This window comes from Scyliorhinus canicula, chromosome 15, assembly GCF_902713615.1.
Source record: "Scyliorhinus canicula chromosome 15, sScyCan1.1, whole genome shotgun sequence".
NCBI lineage: Eukaryota > Metazoa > Chordata > Chondrichthyes > Carcharhiniformes > Scyliorhinidae > Scyliorhinus > Scyliorhinus canicula.
This window is the reverse complement of record NC_052160.1, coordinates 11079306-11091584: the sequence shown is the minus strand read 5'-3', so window position 1 is coordinate 11091584 and position 12279 is coordinate 11079306. Positions and strand designations below refer to the sequence as shown.

The window sequence follows — 12279 nt, the reverse complement described above, 5'->3', positions numbered from 1 at the left end:
AATAAGTCAATTCCCCCATCATGCCAATGCTGCTGTCAGTGGCCACAGCACCCACAGCTCATTAGCCCCAGCACCCACAGCTCATTAGCCCCAGCACCCACAGCTCTCTAATAATTATCTGCCCTTTCTTGTCTTTATATCAGCCATTTCACTTCAATCAATGGTCACTTTGATAAAATATTCTACTTTAATAACCCTTTGAAAACGTCCAATCTTTCCTTTATTGTTCAAACTAGTAATGCCAATTTTTTTTTTTGTTCACCAACAAGTGCGTAGAATATTGACCACGTTTTCCTCAATTGCTTGATATATCCATATTTAACAATACAGAAAAGGGCCGGGATTCTCCCCTACCCGGCGGGGTGGGGGTGCAGTGTGTCGGAGTGGCGTGAACCACTCCGGCGACGGGCCGCCCCAAAAGGTGCAGAGAATTCCACACCTTTAGGGGCCAAGCCCTCACATTGAGGGGCTAGGCCCGCGCCGGAGAGGTTCCCACTCCGCCAGCTGGCGTGAACGGCCTTTGGCGCCATGCTAGCCGGGGCCGAAAGGACTATGCCGGCCGGCGTAAGTCCGCGCATTCGCCGGTGCGTCAGCGGCTGCTGACGTCATACCGGCGCATGCGCAGGGGAGGGGGTCTCTTCCGCCTCCACCATGGTGAAGGCCATGGCGGGGGCAGAAGAATAATAGTTCCCCCAAGGCACAGGTCCGCCCGCGGATTGGTGGGCCCCGATCGCGGGCCAGGCCACCGTGGGGGTACACCCTGGGGTCAGATTGCCCTGTGACCCACCCTCAGGACCCTGGAGCCCACCCGCGCTGCCAATCCCGCCGGTAAGAGAGGTGGTTTAAACCACATCGGTAGGAGAGGCCTGTCGGCGGCAGGGCTTTGGCCCATTACGGGCCGGAGAATCGCCGCGGGGGGCCCGCCAACCGGCGCGACGCAATTCCCGCCCCCGCTGTATCTCGGGGGGCGGAGAATTCAGGACATGGCAGGGGCGGGATTGAAGCCGGCCCCGGGCAATTCTCCCGGGGGGTTTGGAGAATTCCGCCCAAGATTTTGCAGTGGGCCAGGGAGAAGCAGAACTGTGAATGGGAAGGGGGACAAAGTCCGAATATACCAGGACATTGGAGCTGAGCTGGCAAAATGGCATGTGGGGTTCAAAAGGGCCAAGGCGGTGCTGTATCGACGGCAGATCAGGTTTGGGATGCTCTAACCGGCGAAACTATGGGTGACTTTTGAAGGCCCGGAAAATTATTTTGAGACCCCAGAAGCGGCCAATGAATTTATCAAGGAGCATAAACTGGGGGAGAACTGAACGATTTCAAGAGATGGAGGTGCTGGCACTCTGGAGTAATGGAGAATACAGGTAGAGTGGGGGTTGGAGGGAGGGGGTGTTTTTTCCTTTCCTCCAACGTTTTTTCTGTTGGGTTGACAAAGGGTGGCAGGGGTGAAAGGTTTGTAAATGGTCAGCTGTCTCTCCCCGCACCCCCCCCCCCCCCCCCCCCCCGCCTCTTCCTGCCGCCTGTGCCTGTGTTTTTTTTCTTTTTTTGTTTGTTTTGGGGAAGGTGGCCTGTGGTTCGAGGTGCGTCTTTGTTTTGGTGGGGAAGGGGAGGTCAGCGGAGAGCCTTCTTCACAGAAGGGGAGGGGTGGAAGCTCAGTAGGATAAGTCTTTGAGCAGGAGTTGCCACGCTGGCAGGTAATGCTGGTGTGGTAGTATGACTAGGGAGATTACGGTACCCTAGAACCAAGCTGCCATCGGTGCAGAAGACTCACTGTCCATTGGCCCAGGCACGTCATGTGCCTCTCTGCCAATTGGCTGAGGCTAGTCATGTGACTCCCCGCCAATTGGCTGAGAGTTAGGTAGCTCCGCCTACGAGGCGGGGTATAAGAACCCGTACCGGCTGGCAGTCGGCCTTTCTCTGTACGTCTACTGCTGGGCACACATCTAGTGTATTAAAGCCTGTTGTTTGGAACTACCTCTCGACTCGAGTCCAATTGATAGTGCATCAGCTGGTAAGTGGAAGTGAGGTGGAGAAGAAGGCAGAGAGAAGTGGAGGGGGCGGGAGGGATGCGACGCGGCCAGGTTGGAGAAGAAACATGGTCAGGAGTGGAAAAAGGGGCCTTCTTGGATGGGCCAGGTACAGGGTGAAATTAACAGGGGTAAAGCCAAAAGTGGAGGGTGGCAGATGATAGAGAGGAATAGAGGCGTAAACCCCCGGTACGGTTGATAATGTGGAACGGCGAGGGCTCAATGGACCGGTGAAAAGATTACGGGTCTTTGCGCAGCTAAGGGTTTGAAAAGCGGAGGTGGTCTTTCTGCAGGAGACATACCCCTGTGCAAAGGACTAGGTTAGATTAATAAGGGGATTGGGGGGAAGGAACAGGTTTTCCACTCAGAATTTGATTCAAAGTCACAGAGGTGGCCATTTTGATGAGCAAGAAAATGGGCTTTGTGGAGTGTGAAGGAAGTGAGGGACCCGGGTGGGAGATTTGTGATGGTGAGTGGGGTATTAGAGGGGACGCCGGTGGTACTGGTGAGTGTATATGCACTGAATTGGGACAATGTAGGTTTTATAAAGGGGTTGCTGGCAGCAATCTCGATCTTGGCCATGCACCGGTTTATTATGGGAGGAGATTTTAATTGTGTCGTAGAGCCGAGGGTAGATAGATCGAGCCCCAGGTCAATGGGTAGGATAGGAATGGCAAAGGAGCTGGGTGGGTTTATGGAAAAGATGGGCATGGTGGACAGGTGACGCTTCAAGAAACCAAGGGGAAGGCAGTATCCCTTTTACTCACATGTGTCTAGGGTGTATTCAAGGTGGTTATGGTTATGGTGGAGTGGGCAGAGTACGTGGGGATTGTAATCTCGGACTATGCACCCCATTGGATGGAGATTCGGCTTAGGATGGGAGCAGAGGCCGGGGTGGAGGCTCAATTCAGGATTCTTAGCAGATAGAGGGATTGCGATAAAGTACGGGCTGTGATTAAAGATTATGCAGAATTGAACCAAAATGGGGAGGTGTTTTGAGAAGCATTAAAGCGGTGGACTCTGCGGTTGAGGACTCTGGGTCTGGACTCGTTGGAGTTTAGAAGGATGAGGGGGGGATCTTATTGAAACTTACAGGATATTGCGAGGCCTGGATAGAGTAGATGTGGAGAGGATGTTTCCACTTGTAAGAAAAACTAGAAGCAGAGGACACCATCTCAGACTAAAGGGTTGATCCTTTAAAACAGAGATGAGGAGGAATTTCTTCAGCCAGAAGGTGGTGAATCTGTGGAACTCTTTGCCGCAGAAGGCTGTGGAGGCCAATTCACTGAGTGTCTTTAAGACAGAGATAGATAGGTTCTTGATTAATAAGGGGATCAGGGTTATGGGGAGAAGGCAGGAGAATGGGGATGAGAAAAATATCAGCCATGATTGAATGGCGGAGCAGACTCCAAGGGCCGAGTGGCCTAATTCTTTTTCTATGTCTTCTAGTCCGGCAGGGAGATTATCTCATCCAAGACACTTGCGGATAAGGAAAGGAGGGAGGAATATGAATGGCTAATGAACGAGATAGTTGAGGTAGATAGGGAGTACACGAGGGTGACCACCATGGAGGGAATGTCGAAGAGGAAAAAACTGCAGCGCATCAGCTACAAAGGCAGGCCGCATTCAGGGAAATATTGAAGATACGGACTGGGCCAGGGGATGTGTGTCGGAGCCGGGGAAGATAAATGTGGCGTTTAGAGATTACTATAAAGGAGCTGTACAGGGTGGACACGAGGGGTGAAGAGGGGAGCATGTGACGGTTTCTAGATGAACTGGAGTATCCACAGTTGGAGGAAGGGAAGAGGTAGGCGCTAGAGGAACCCTTGGACCTGAGGGAGGTATTGGATAGTATAAGGGCTATGAAGTCGGGGACGGGCTCGTGGGCCGATGGTTACCGGTGGAATTCTTAAGGGGTTTTCGACGGACCTGGCACCGCATCTCTTGGGAGCGTTTAATGAGGCATTGGAGAAGGGGAGCTGCCGGAGACGATGACGCAGGCAACAATTATAATACCAAAGAAGGGGAAAGACCCATTGGAATGTGGGTCATGTCGGCCCATATCACTGTTAAACATAGATATGAACGTGTGGGCCAAGTTGGTGGAGGGAAGGATGGAAGGTTGTGTCCCAGGGCGGTTGCGGAGGACCAAACAGGCTTCGTAAAAGGCAGGCAGCTCTCTAGTAATATAAGGAGGCTGTAAAAAGTGGCCATGACCCCGTCGAGAGCCCAGGTGCTGAGTGGTGTCCATGGAAGCGGAGAAGGCATTTGACCGGGTGGAGTGGCGGTAACTGTTTGAGGTACTGGGAAGGTTCGGGGTTGGGCCTACGTTTGTGGCATGGGTGTACCTGTTCTACGTGGCACCAAAGGTGAGTGTGTGGACCAACGACATGGGCTCACAAAACTTTGAACTGCAGAGGATCAAGACAGGGGCGCCCACTGTTGTGCTGCTGTTTGCGTTAGTGATAGTGTCTGGCAATGACTCTTTGGGGGTCAGCAGAGTGGCGAGAGATTACGAGGGGATGAAGGGAGCATTGGGTGTCGCTATACGCGGGCGAAGTGCATGGAGAGGGTCATGGGCCTGTTGGGGAAGAGTAGGGCGTTCTTGGGCTACATGCTAAATGTAGGGAAAAGGGAAGTGTTCCCGGTGAATGAGTTGTGTCGGTGAGCCAATCTAGGGGGTTGCCATTCAGGTGGCCAGAGACAGGTTTAGATACCTGGGGATTCAGGTAGCGAGGAAATGGGCAATGTTACATGATAGGAATCTAACAAAGCTGATGGAGGAGGTCGGGGAGGGTCTGAAGAGATGGGACACATTTGACCCTGGAAGGGAGGGTCCAAGTGGTGAAGATGGACATTCTGCTGAGGTTCCTGTTTATATACCAGACACTCCCGATCTTTGTACCAAAGGCCTTCTTTCGAAAACTGAAGATGATTATCTCAGACTTTTTATGGGCAGGGAAGGTGCCACTGGTTAAGAGGACCCTGTTACAGAGACAGAAGGAGAAGGAAGGGTTGGCATTGCCGAACCTGCTACATTATTACTTGCCAGCGAACGTGGAGAAGGTGAGGCGGTGGTTGGAAGGAGAAGGGATAGAATGGGTTAGGATGGAGGAAGAATTCTGTAGGGGGTCCAGCTTGAGGGCTATGGTGATGGCAGCATTGCCAATGGCACTAAGGAAATATGCAGGGAGCCCGGTGGTGCAGTCCACAGTAAAGGTCTGGAACCAGCTGAGGAGGCATTTCAGGACAGAGGGATGTCGCTGCTGCCGCCGCTGTGCAAAAACCACGGTCTGAGCCGGGGGGGGGGGGGGGGGGGGGGGGGGGGGGGGGGGTGCAGACGTTACGTCTAGGAAGTGGAGAGAAGTGGGGCTGGTTAAGGTGAGCAATCTGTACCTGGAAGAGCGGTTCGCCAGTATAGAGGAACTAAAGGAGAGGGTAGAGCTCCCAAGAGGAAGTGAGTTTAGGTACCCGCAGGTAAGGAAGTTCACTCGGAAGGTTTGGAAAGAGTTCCCCAGGTTGCGAGGTATACTCTGTTGGAGTGACTGCTGCTTCCGGATGCACAAGGGGAGGGCAGGATCGGAGACACATACATGTGACTGGAAGAGCAGGGAGGTGAGCGGGTGGTGAAGATTAAGGAAAGGTGGGAGGGGTGGCTGGGAGGGGAGATAAACTGGGGAGTATGGAGTGAGGCGCTATGAAATGTAAATGCAGGGCAGCACGGTGGTACAGTGGTTAGCATTGCTGCCTACGGCGCTGAGGACCCAGGTTCAAATCCCGGCCCTGGGTTACTGTCCGTGTGGAGTTTGCACATTCTCCCTGTGTCTGCGTGGGTTTCACCCCCACAACCCAAAGATGTTCAGGTTAGATAGATTGGCCACTCTAAATTGCCCCTTAATTGGAAAAAATAATTGGGTACTCTAAATGTATTTAAAAACAAAGAAATGAAGGATAAATGCAACCTCCTCGTGCTCAAGGGTGAGCCTGATACAATTCAAGGTCATACACAGGGTACATATGATTCGGGCAAGAATTAAGAATTAAGAGGTTCAGCGGAGGGCTTCGAGGTAGGGATGTTTGTGGCCCTGTTTGAGGAGCTGTTCGGCGCTGGAGAGGGGGGGTGGTGGTGACAGGGAAAAGTTTGTACAACCTGTGCTGTTGGGTGTTGGGGAGTTTGCTCCCCGAATTGTTTAGGTTTTGTAACCTTTTGCATAAGTTTGGAATTAAATATAAAATATATTTTTTTTAAAATCACAGCACCCGGGACTTAGATTAAATTCTGGCCTTGGATGACTGTGGAGTTTGCGCGTTCTCTCAGTGTCTGCGTGGGTTTCCTGCGGGTGCTCCAGGTTCTTCCCACAGTCCAAAACTTGTGCAGGTTTGGCGGATTTGCCATGATCAATGCGCAGAATAACGAGGATAGGGCAGGGGAGTGGGCTTGGATAGAGGGCTCTTACGGAGGGTCAGTGCAGACTCGATGGCCAAATAGACCCCTTCTACACTGTAGGGATTCTATGGAATCTATAGATTTCCCTATTGCTTTCTCATTTAGTGCATGCCATTGCTTCACCCCTTTCCCTTCTCTCCAGGAGCCCTTTGGCAAATGAAGAGATCCTAACCAGTTACTATAAATGGAAACTCCTGTTCCCATGGGAATTCCCAGCGACAGCAGCCAGGAATATTCCATCAACAGCTTGGGTGGGTTTTGGCCAGGGTGGGGAGTGGAGCGTTTGAAGATGAGCGACAGGGAAGGCAAAGGGCCCAGTTGTTGTTAATCAGTCGGCAAATGTTATATATTAAACAGAGCTCCAAACACAAAATCAGCATAAAACAGCAACAACTAGTATATAGGAGCAAATAAACATCAATTTAAAATGGCTGACAAACACTTAATGAGCTGTCTACTACCTTTTTAGGAGAATAAATCCTAAAATCTGTGCATTTTATATGTAAAATATATATACATTATAAATATATATATATCCACAGATCACTGTATCCATTACAAACACAAGATGTGATTGGTAAATGTATTCAATAACTGAACTGAACCAATCCACTTGGAAGCACAATACAGCCACTGGTGGGTGAAATGTAACCAAACATACATTCAGTCAGATCTCCTAATATTTCCTTCATAAACATTCATTTGTTTTCCTTCAGCCTCAGAAAAATGTCCCAGGGGGACTTCAGTGTTAAAGGTACTATATTTATTGTTATTTTTACATTTTGGAAGTCAAACTCAATATGCTCCCCTTTTGGAGAGTTTCAACCTTCTTCATCTCTGCTGGAACCACCCACAAAGTTTTAAAATCCCTCATTATAAAGATTCACATTCTAACAACTTGCTTTCTTAATCCTCAATTTACCAAAATTATGGATCTACTCACATTGTCTATTGTGGCGATGAACAGCAGAGCTGCTGTCGCAACGTGAAAGACAAGAATAAATCCCAGAAGCACAAGCATCACGATAATGTGCGTTTAGACGTGTCCCAGACCAAAACTCTTCAAACTACGAGAGCTTGCTGCAAAAACAAAAATAGAAATTATTTATTCCGCGCACAATGGATTGTTGCACATGGAGGACAGACTGTGTGTGGTACGCTGATAAAATGCTATGCTTGCACAATTCGTGGAAAAGAATGTTGTGGAAAGAACAGACCGTTAACTTTCAAGCCAGGCACATCTGGCAAAACCATCTATTTTAAATGTTTTCCCATTTGAAGTGCCCCTTTAGCAGTTTTTAAATATAGTCAGTTCCTGCCTGAAAAAAACTCTACCAAACCACTGTACAGCATTTTGTTTAAAAATGCTATCGCAATAGATTGTGCACCAGCATCTGGATCAAGCAGATATTTTATGATTAAGGACTCCATTCGCTATTTGTTTCAAAGTTTAAAAACTTATGATCTAATAAATTTTAGTTCATAGTTTCTGATCAGAAAATGACGTACATTCCTGCATCTTATAGTTCCACAGTGGTTAGCAACCTTAGATTCTCAGTACTCGAACAGGATTTCAAAATTGGCTGAAAACGAAACTTCAGAACTCCTTTGCAGCAAGAACATTTGCATCAAGAGTTGAGAAGGGCAACACGGTAGCACAGTGGCTAGCACAGTTGCATTACAGCTCCAGGGACCCAGGTTCGATTCCCCACTGGGTCACTGTGTGTGGAGTCTGCACATTCTCCCTGTGTCTGCGTGGGTTTCCTCCGGGTGCTCCGGTTTCCTCCCACAGTCCAAAGATGTGCAGGTTAGGTGGATTGATCGTGATAAACTGCCCTTAGTGTCCAAAAAGTTTGAGTGGTGTTACTAGGTTACGGGGATAGGGTGGAGGCATGGGCTTAAGTGACGCACTTTTTCCAAGGGCCGGTGCAGACTCGATGGGCCGAATGGCCTCCTTCTGCACTGTAGATTCTATAACAGTTCCGAGTCAGCATTGATCCTACCTATCCAGTAGATTTCCCCATCAGTCCACCAGGAAGTTGCCATGTAAGAGACCCAATCTTGTCAGTTTCACTTTCAGAACTGAGAATTATTCATCAGGAACAAAACTATTTTTTCCCCCAATCTCATGGGGAAACTTGCTCCCTGGAGTATTGTTCTCACCTAAATAGTTTAATCTTGGGTTATTTTAATAATCAACAATGGCAAATATACTTAATAGTAGTCCATTAACTATAACATATTGGAAGAGGATTTTGACACGGTCATGAATATAAGCGAACTGAACAGGTTGAAAGAATGAATAACCAACACTTGCTAAATTGTTTGGGAAATGTTTCCGAGACAACTGGAAACAACTACTTTGAAAGAACTTTAATTCAAAAGCTCATTTTTTAAAAAGCACTTTTTCTAGGTTTAAGATTGTATTTCTATACTTTATTTTGCAATCAGATGGATATTCCAGTCTATTTGTATTGACTGAAAATACATTGCATTGCAAACTATGTTAGTAATTCCATAAAATGGAGAGTCAGCACAGAATTTATCATGCTGTTCCCACAGCCCTTCTCACACGTAGGGAAGGTAACTCCCACACAATGGTGCTCAGAAAATGAGCGAGAAAGGGAAGGCAATGGCGTAGTGGTATTGTCACTGGACTAGTTATCCAGAGATCAGGTTCGAGACCCACCACAGCAGATGGTGAAATCTGATTTCACCAAGAATCTAGAATTAAAAGTCTAACGGTGACCATGAAACTATTGTCGATTGTCATAAAAACCCATTCACTGAGTGTCCTTTGGGGAAGGAAATCTGTCGTCCTTCTCCTGGTCTGGCCTAAACGTGACACCAGACCCACAGCAATGTGGTTGACTCCTAAATGCCCTCAGGAGAGGCCCAGCCAACGACGACCACATTCAATGAAAAAAAGAAAAATTGCTGCAAAATAACAATATGGCCAGTCAACTTGAGAATCCAGTTCTGATGTTTGCTGCACTTCTCCTTCCAGCTGCAGAGGAGAGGTTAAATCTCAGCATTGACCCGACTGCCAAGACCCTCTGTGAATCATCTGTGATTGGAGCCTCTGTAGTACGTGGCTCTCTCCATTGTTAGATGGTGGGCATGGTTTTCTGTAGTCTGATTCATTTACCATTCCCATGAATTTTTGACATACTGCAGAACAGCATAAATGTTCCTGCATATTTCTCATAGGAATTCCATTGTCCCATCCAAAATGACTGCATACAACTTACTGCCAATTAATAAGATCCTGTTTATTTGTTCCAACCTTTGATCACTAGTTTTGTAAAACTGTTTCAATGAAGAGTGCTTATTAAATGGGAACTCAAAGTGATTGGTAAACTTATGAAGCGGTTTTAAATATGTCTACTATATATTATGGAACAGAGTAAAGGGCAGAAAATAACTGAATTTAACAATGGAATTTAAGATAAATGCTTGAAAGGGACAAACATTGCAAGACTCTTAGAAACGGGGAGGGAAGTGGGACTAATTAGATAAGCTTCATCCCAGGTCCATTATTCTATAACACAAGGCATTAATGTCAACTTTCATTGGTATCTTCTTGGGCATCAATCTTCAGCCCTGCATCAATACAATCAGTATCTATTGTGGCTCCAAGTATAGACTTGACATTGTTTAGATCGTGGGCACTGAATCCATCATATCTGCAACTCTGTTCTTACAAGTATTTCTTCCTCAGGTGAAGAATTCAAAACCTTCCCATGGCATTGCTGCTGAATGTGAAATGAAATGAAAATGAAAAATCGCTTATTGTCACAAGTAGGCTTCAAATGAGGTTACTGTGAAAAGCCCCTAGTCGCCACATTCCGGCGCCTGTTCGGGGAGGCTGGAATGTGGCACCCAGGACAGGTTTCCAGGAATTGTTGATAGAGTTGATGATGATTTCTCGCCAAGCATAGCTGTATATGTACATTCCCTCTTCCATGTTGAGTCTCTTTAGGCAACTTGTCACTTTGTCCTCATTGTCCACATGCTCCTGATTGGTTCTTAGCTGATCATCCTTTGCTGGCTCCAAACGCTACTGGCCCTGGGTATTTAATTTCATGCACTAAAAAAAACCCATAGAATCCCTAGAGTGCAGAAGGAGGCCATTCAGCCCATCAAGTTAACACTGACCTTCTGAAAGAGCACCTGACCTAGGCCCACTCCCCTGCCCTATCCATGTAACTCCATAACCCCACCTAACCTTTGGACACTAAGAGACAATTTAGAATTGCCAATCCACCTAACCCGCACATCTTTGGGCTGTTGGAGGAAACCGGAGCACCCGAAGGAAAGCCACGCAGACACTGGGAGAACGTGCAAACTCCACAGAGATAGGCACCCATCGTCGCAATCAAACCCAGGTCCCTGGCATTGTAATGCAGCAGTGCTAACCACTGTGCGACCCCACTGTTTTTGGTGGCAAAAACCTCTTGCCATGTTGAATAACATTGCCAGATATGGATGAGCCCTCAGCTCTCTGCTTGGTGAACGACATGTACATATCAGGTGGTGTTTTGTTTGTGTTTCATTCCTGCTTGGACACTTTCGTTCCAACTGCATCAACACACTTCTCAACTTCTCTTCCTTTTCAAGCCACCCAGAGCATTGATTCAGCGATCCCCATTCTCAGTGGAATGAATGCTTGGGTAGCACTTTGATGATTTTCAGCTCCTCGGCTGTCATGATTCAGTACAGATGATTTTGCACTGATCATTGTGTGGCTGCCACTGCATGTTTGACCAGCATTTATACAGAGAAAACTGGTGCCTTATTTGGTCACAAGGATGGCACTTCATTGTTGAAGTATAAATGCTCTATAAATGATTTTGAATCAGCAATTTCTGAATAATATCCTTGGCGGCCATAATTTGATTTGATTTGATTTATTGTCACATGTATCGAAGTATAGTGAAAAGTATTATTCTGCGGCCGAGGAACTTACACAGTACATACATAGTAGACCCAAGAATAATCAACAGGGAACATTAAAAAATGGTACATCGACAAAACAGTGATTGGTTACAGTGCGGAACAAGGGCCAAACAAAGCAAATACATGAAAATCCCTTCACAAACAAAGCAAAAGCAGCATAGGGCGTCATGAATAGTGTCCTTACAGGCCGAGGGGGAGTCGTTGAGGAGTCTTGTAGCTGTGGGGAAGAAGCTGTTCCTATGTCTGGATGTAAGAGTCTTCAGACTTCTGTACCTTCTGCCTGATGGAAGGGTCTGGATGAAGGCAATGCCTGGGTGAGAGGGGTCTCTGATAATGCTGTCCTGAGGCAGCGAGAGGTATATACAGAATCAACGTGGGGGTGGCAAGTTTGTGTGATGCTTTGGGCTGAGTTCACCACAGGCTGCAGTTTCTTGTGATCTTGGACCGAGCAGTTGCCGTACCGAACTGCGATGCAGCCGGATAGAATGCTCTCTATCGCACATCTGTAGAAGTTGGGCCTGTATTGTACTGAATTCTGAACTGTGGGTGACCACATTATAGCAGGGTCCCATTGTACATCTGTCACAAACAATAAATTGAAGACCCTTTTCTGCGCATTTAGAATTAACGGTTAGCTTTTATGATTAGTTCCCAAACATTCAGAGCTGCCGCACCTCTCATTGCTCTCAGATGTTTATTTGCGTAGTTGGAATTTTAGTAAAGCCTCCCAGAACATAAGGGAGACCAATGAGCAGGCAGCAATTCCTCCCACTCCCAGTGTGAACAATGGTGCTTTTTGTTACTTGGATGCCATGAAAGAATTCATTGCGCTACTTTTAACAATTC

General features: G+C 47.5%; 1 protein-coding gene across 1 annotated transcript in view; it reads right to left on the bottom strand.

Moving 5' to 3' along the window:
* emp2 (epithelial membrane protein 2) overlaps positions 1–12279 on the bottom strand; it is a 42924-nt gene that overhangs the window by 7652 nt on the left and 22993 nt on the right. The window contains exon 2 of the mRNA XM_038819961.1: positions 7418–7554. Coding sequence (XP_038675889.1) covers positions 7418–7495 — 78 coding nt within the window. The 5' untranslated portion in view covers positions 7496–7554. The remainder of the gene's footprint in view (positions 1–7417; positions 7555–12279) is intronic.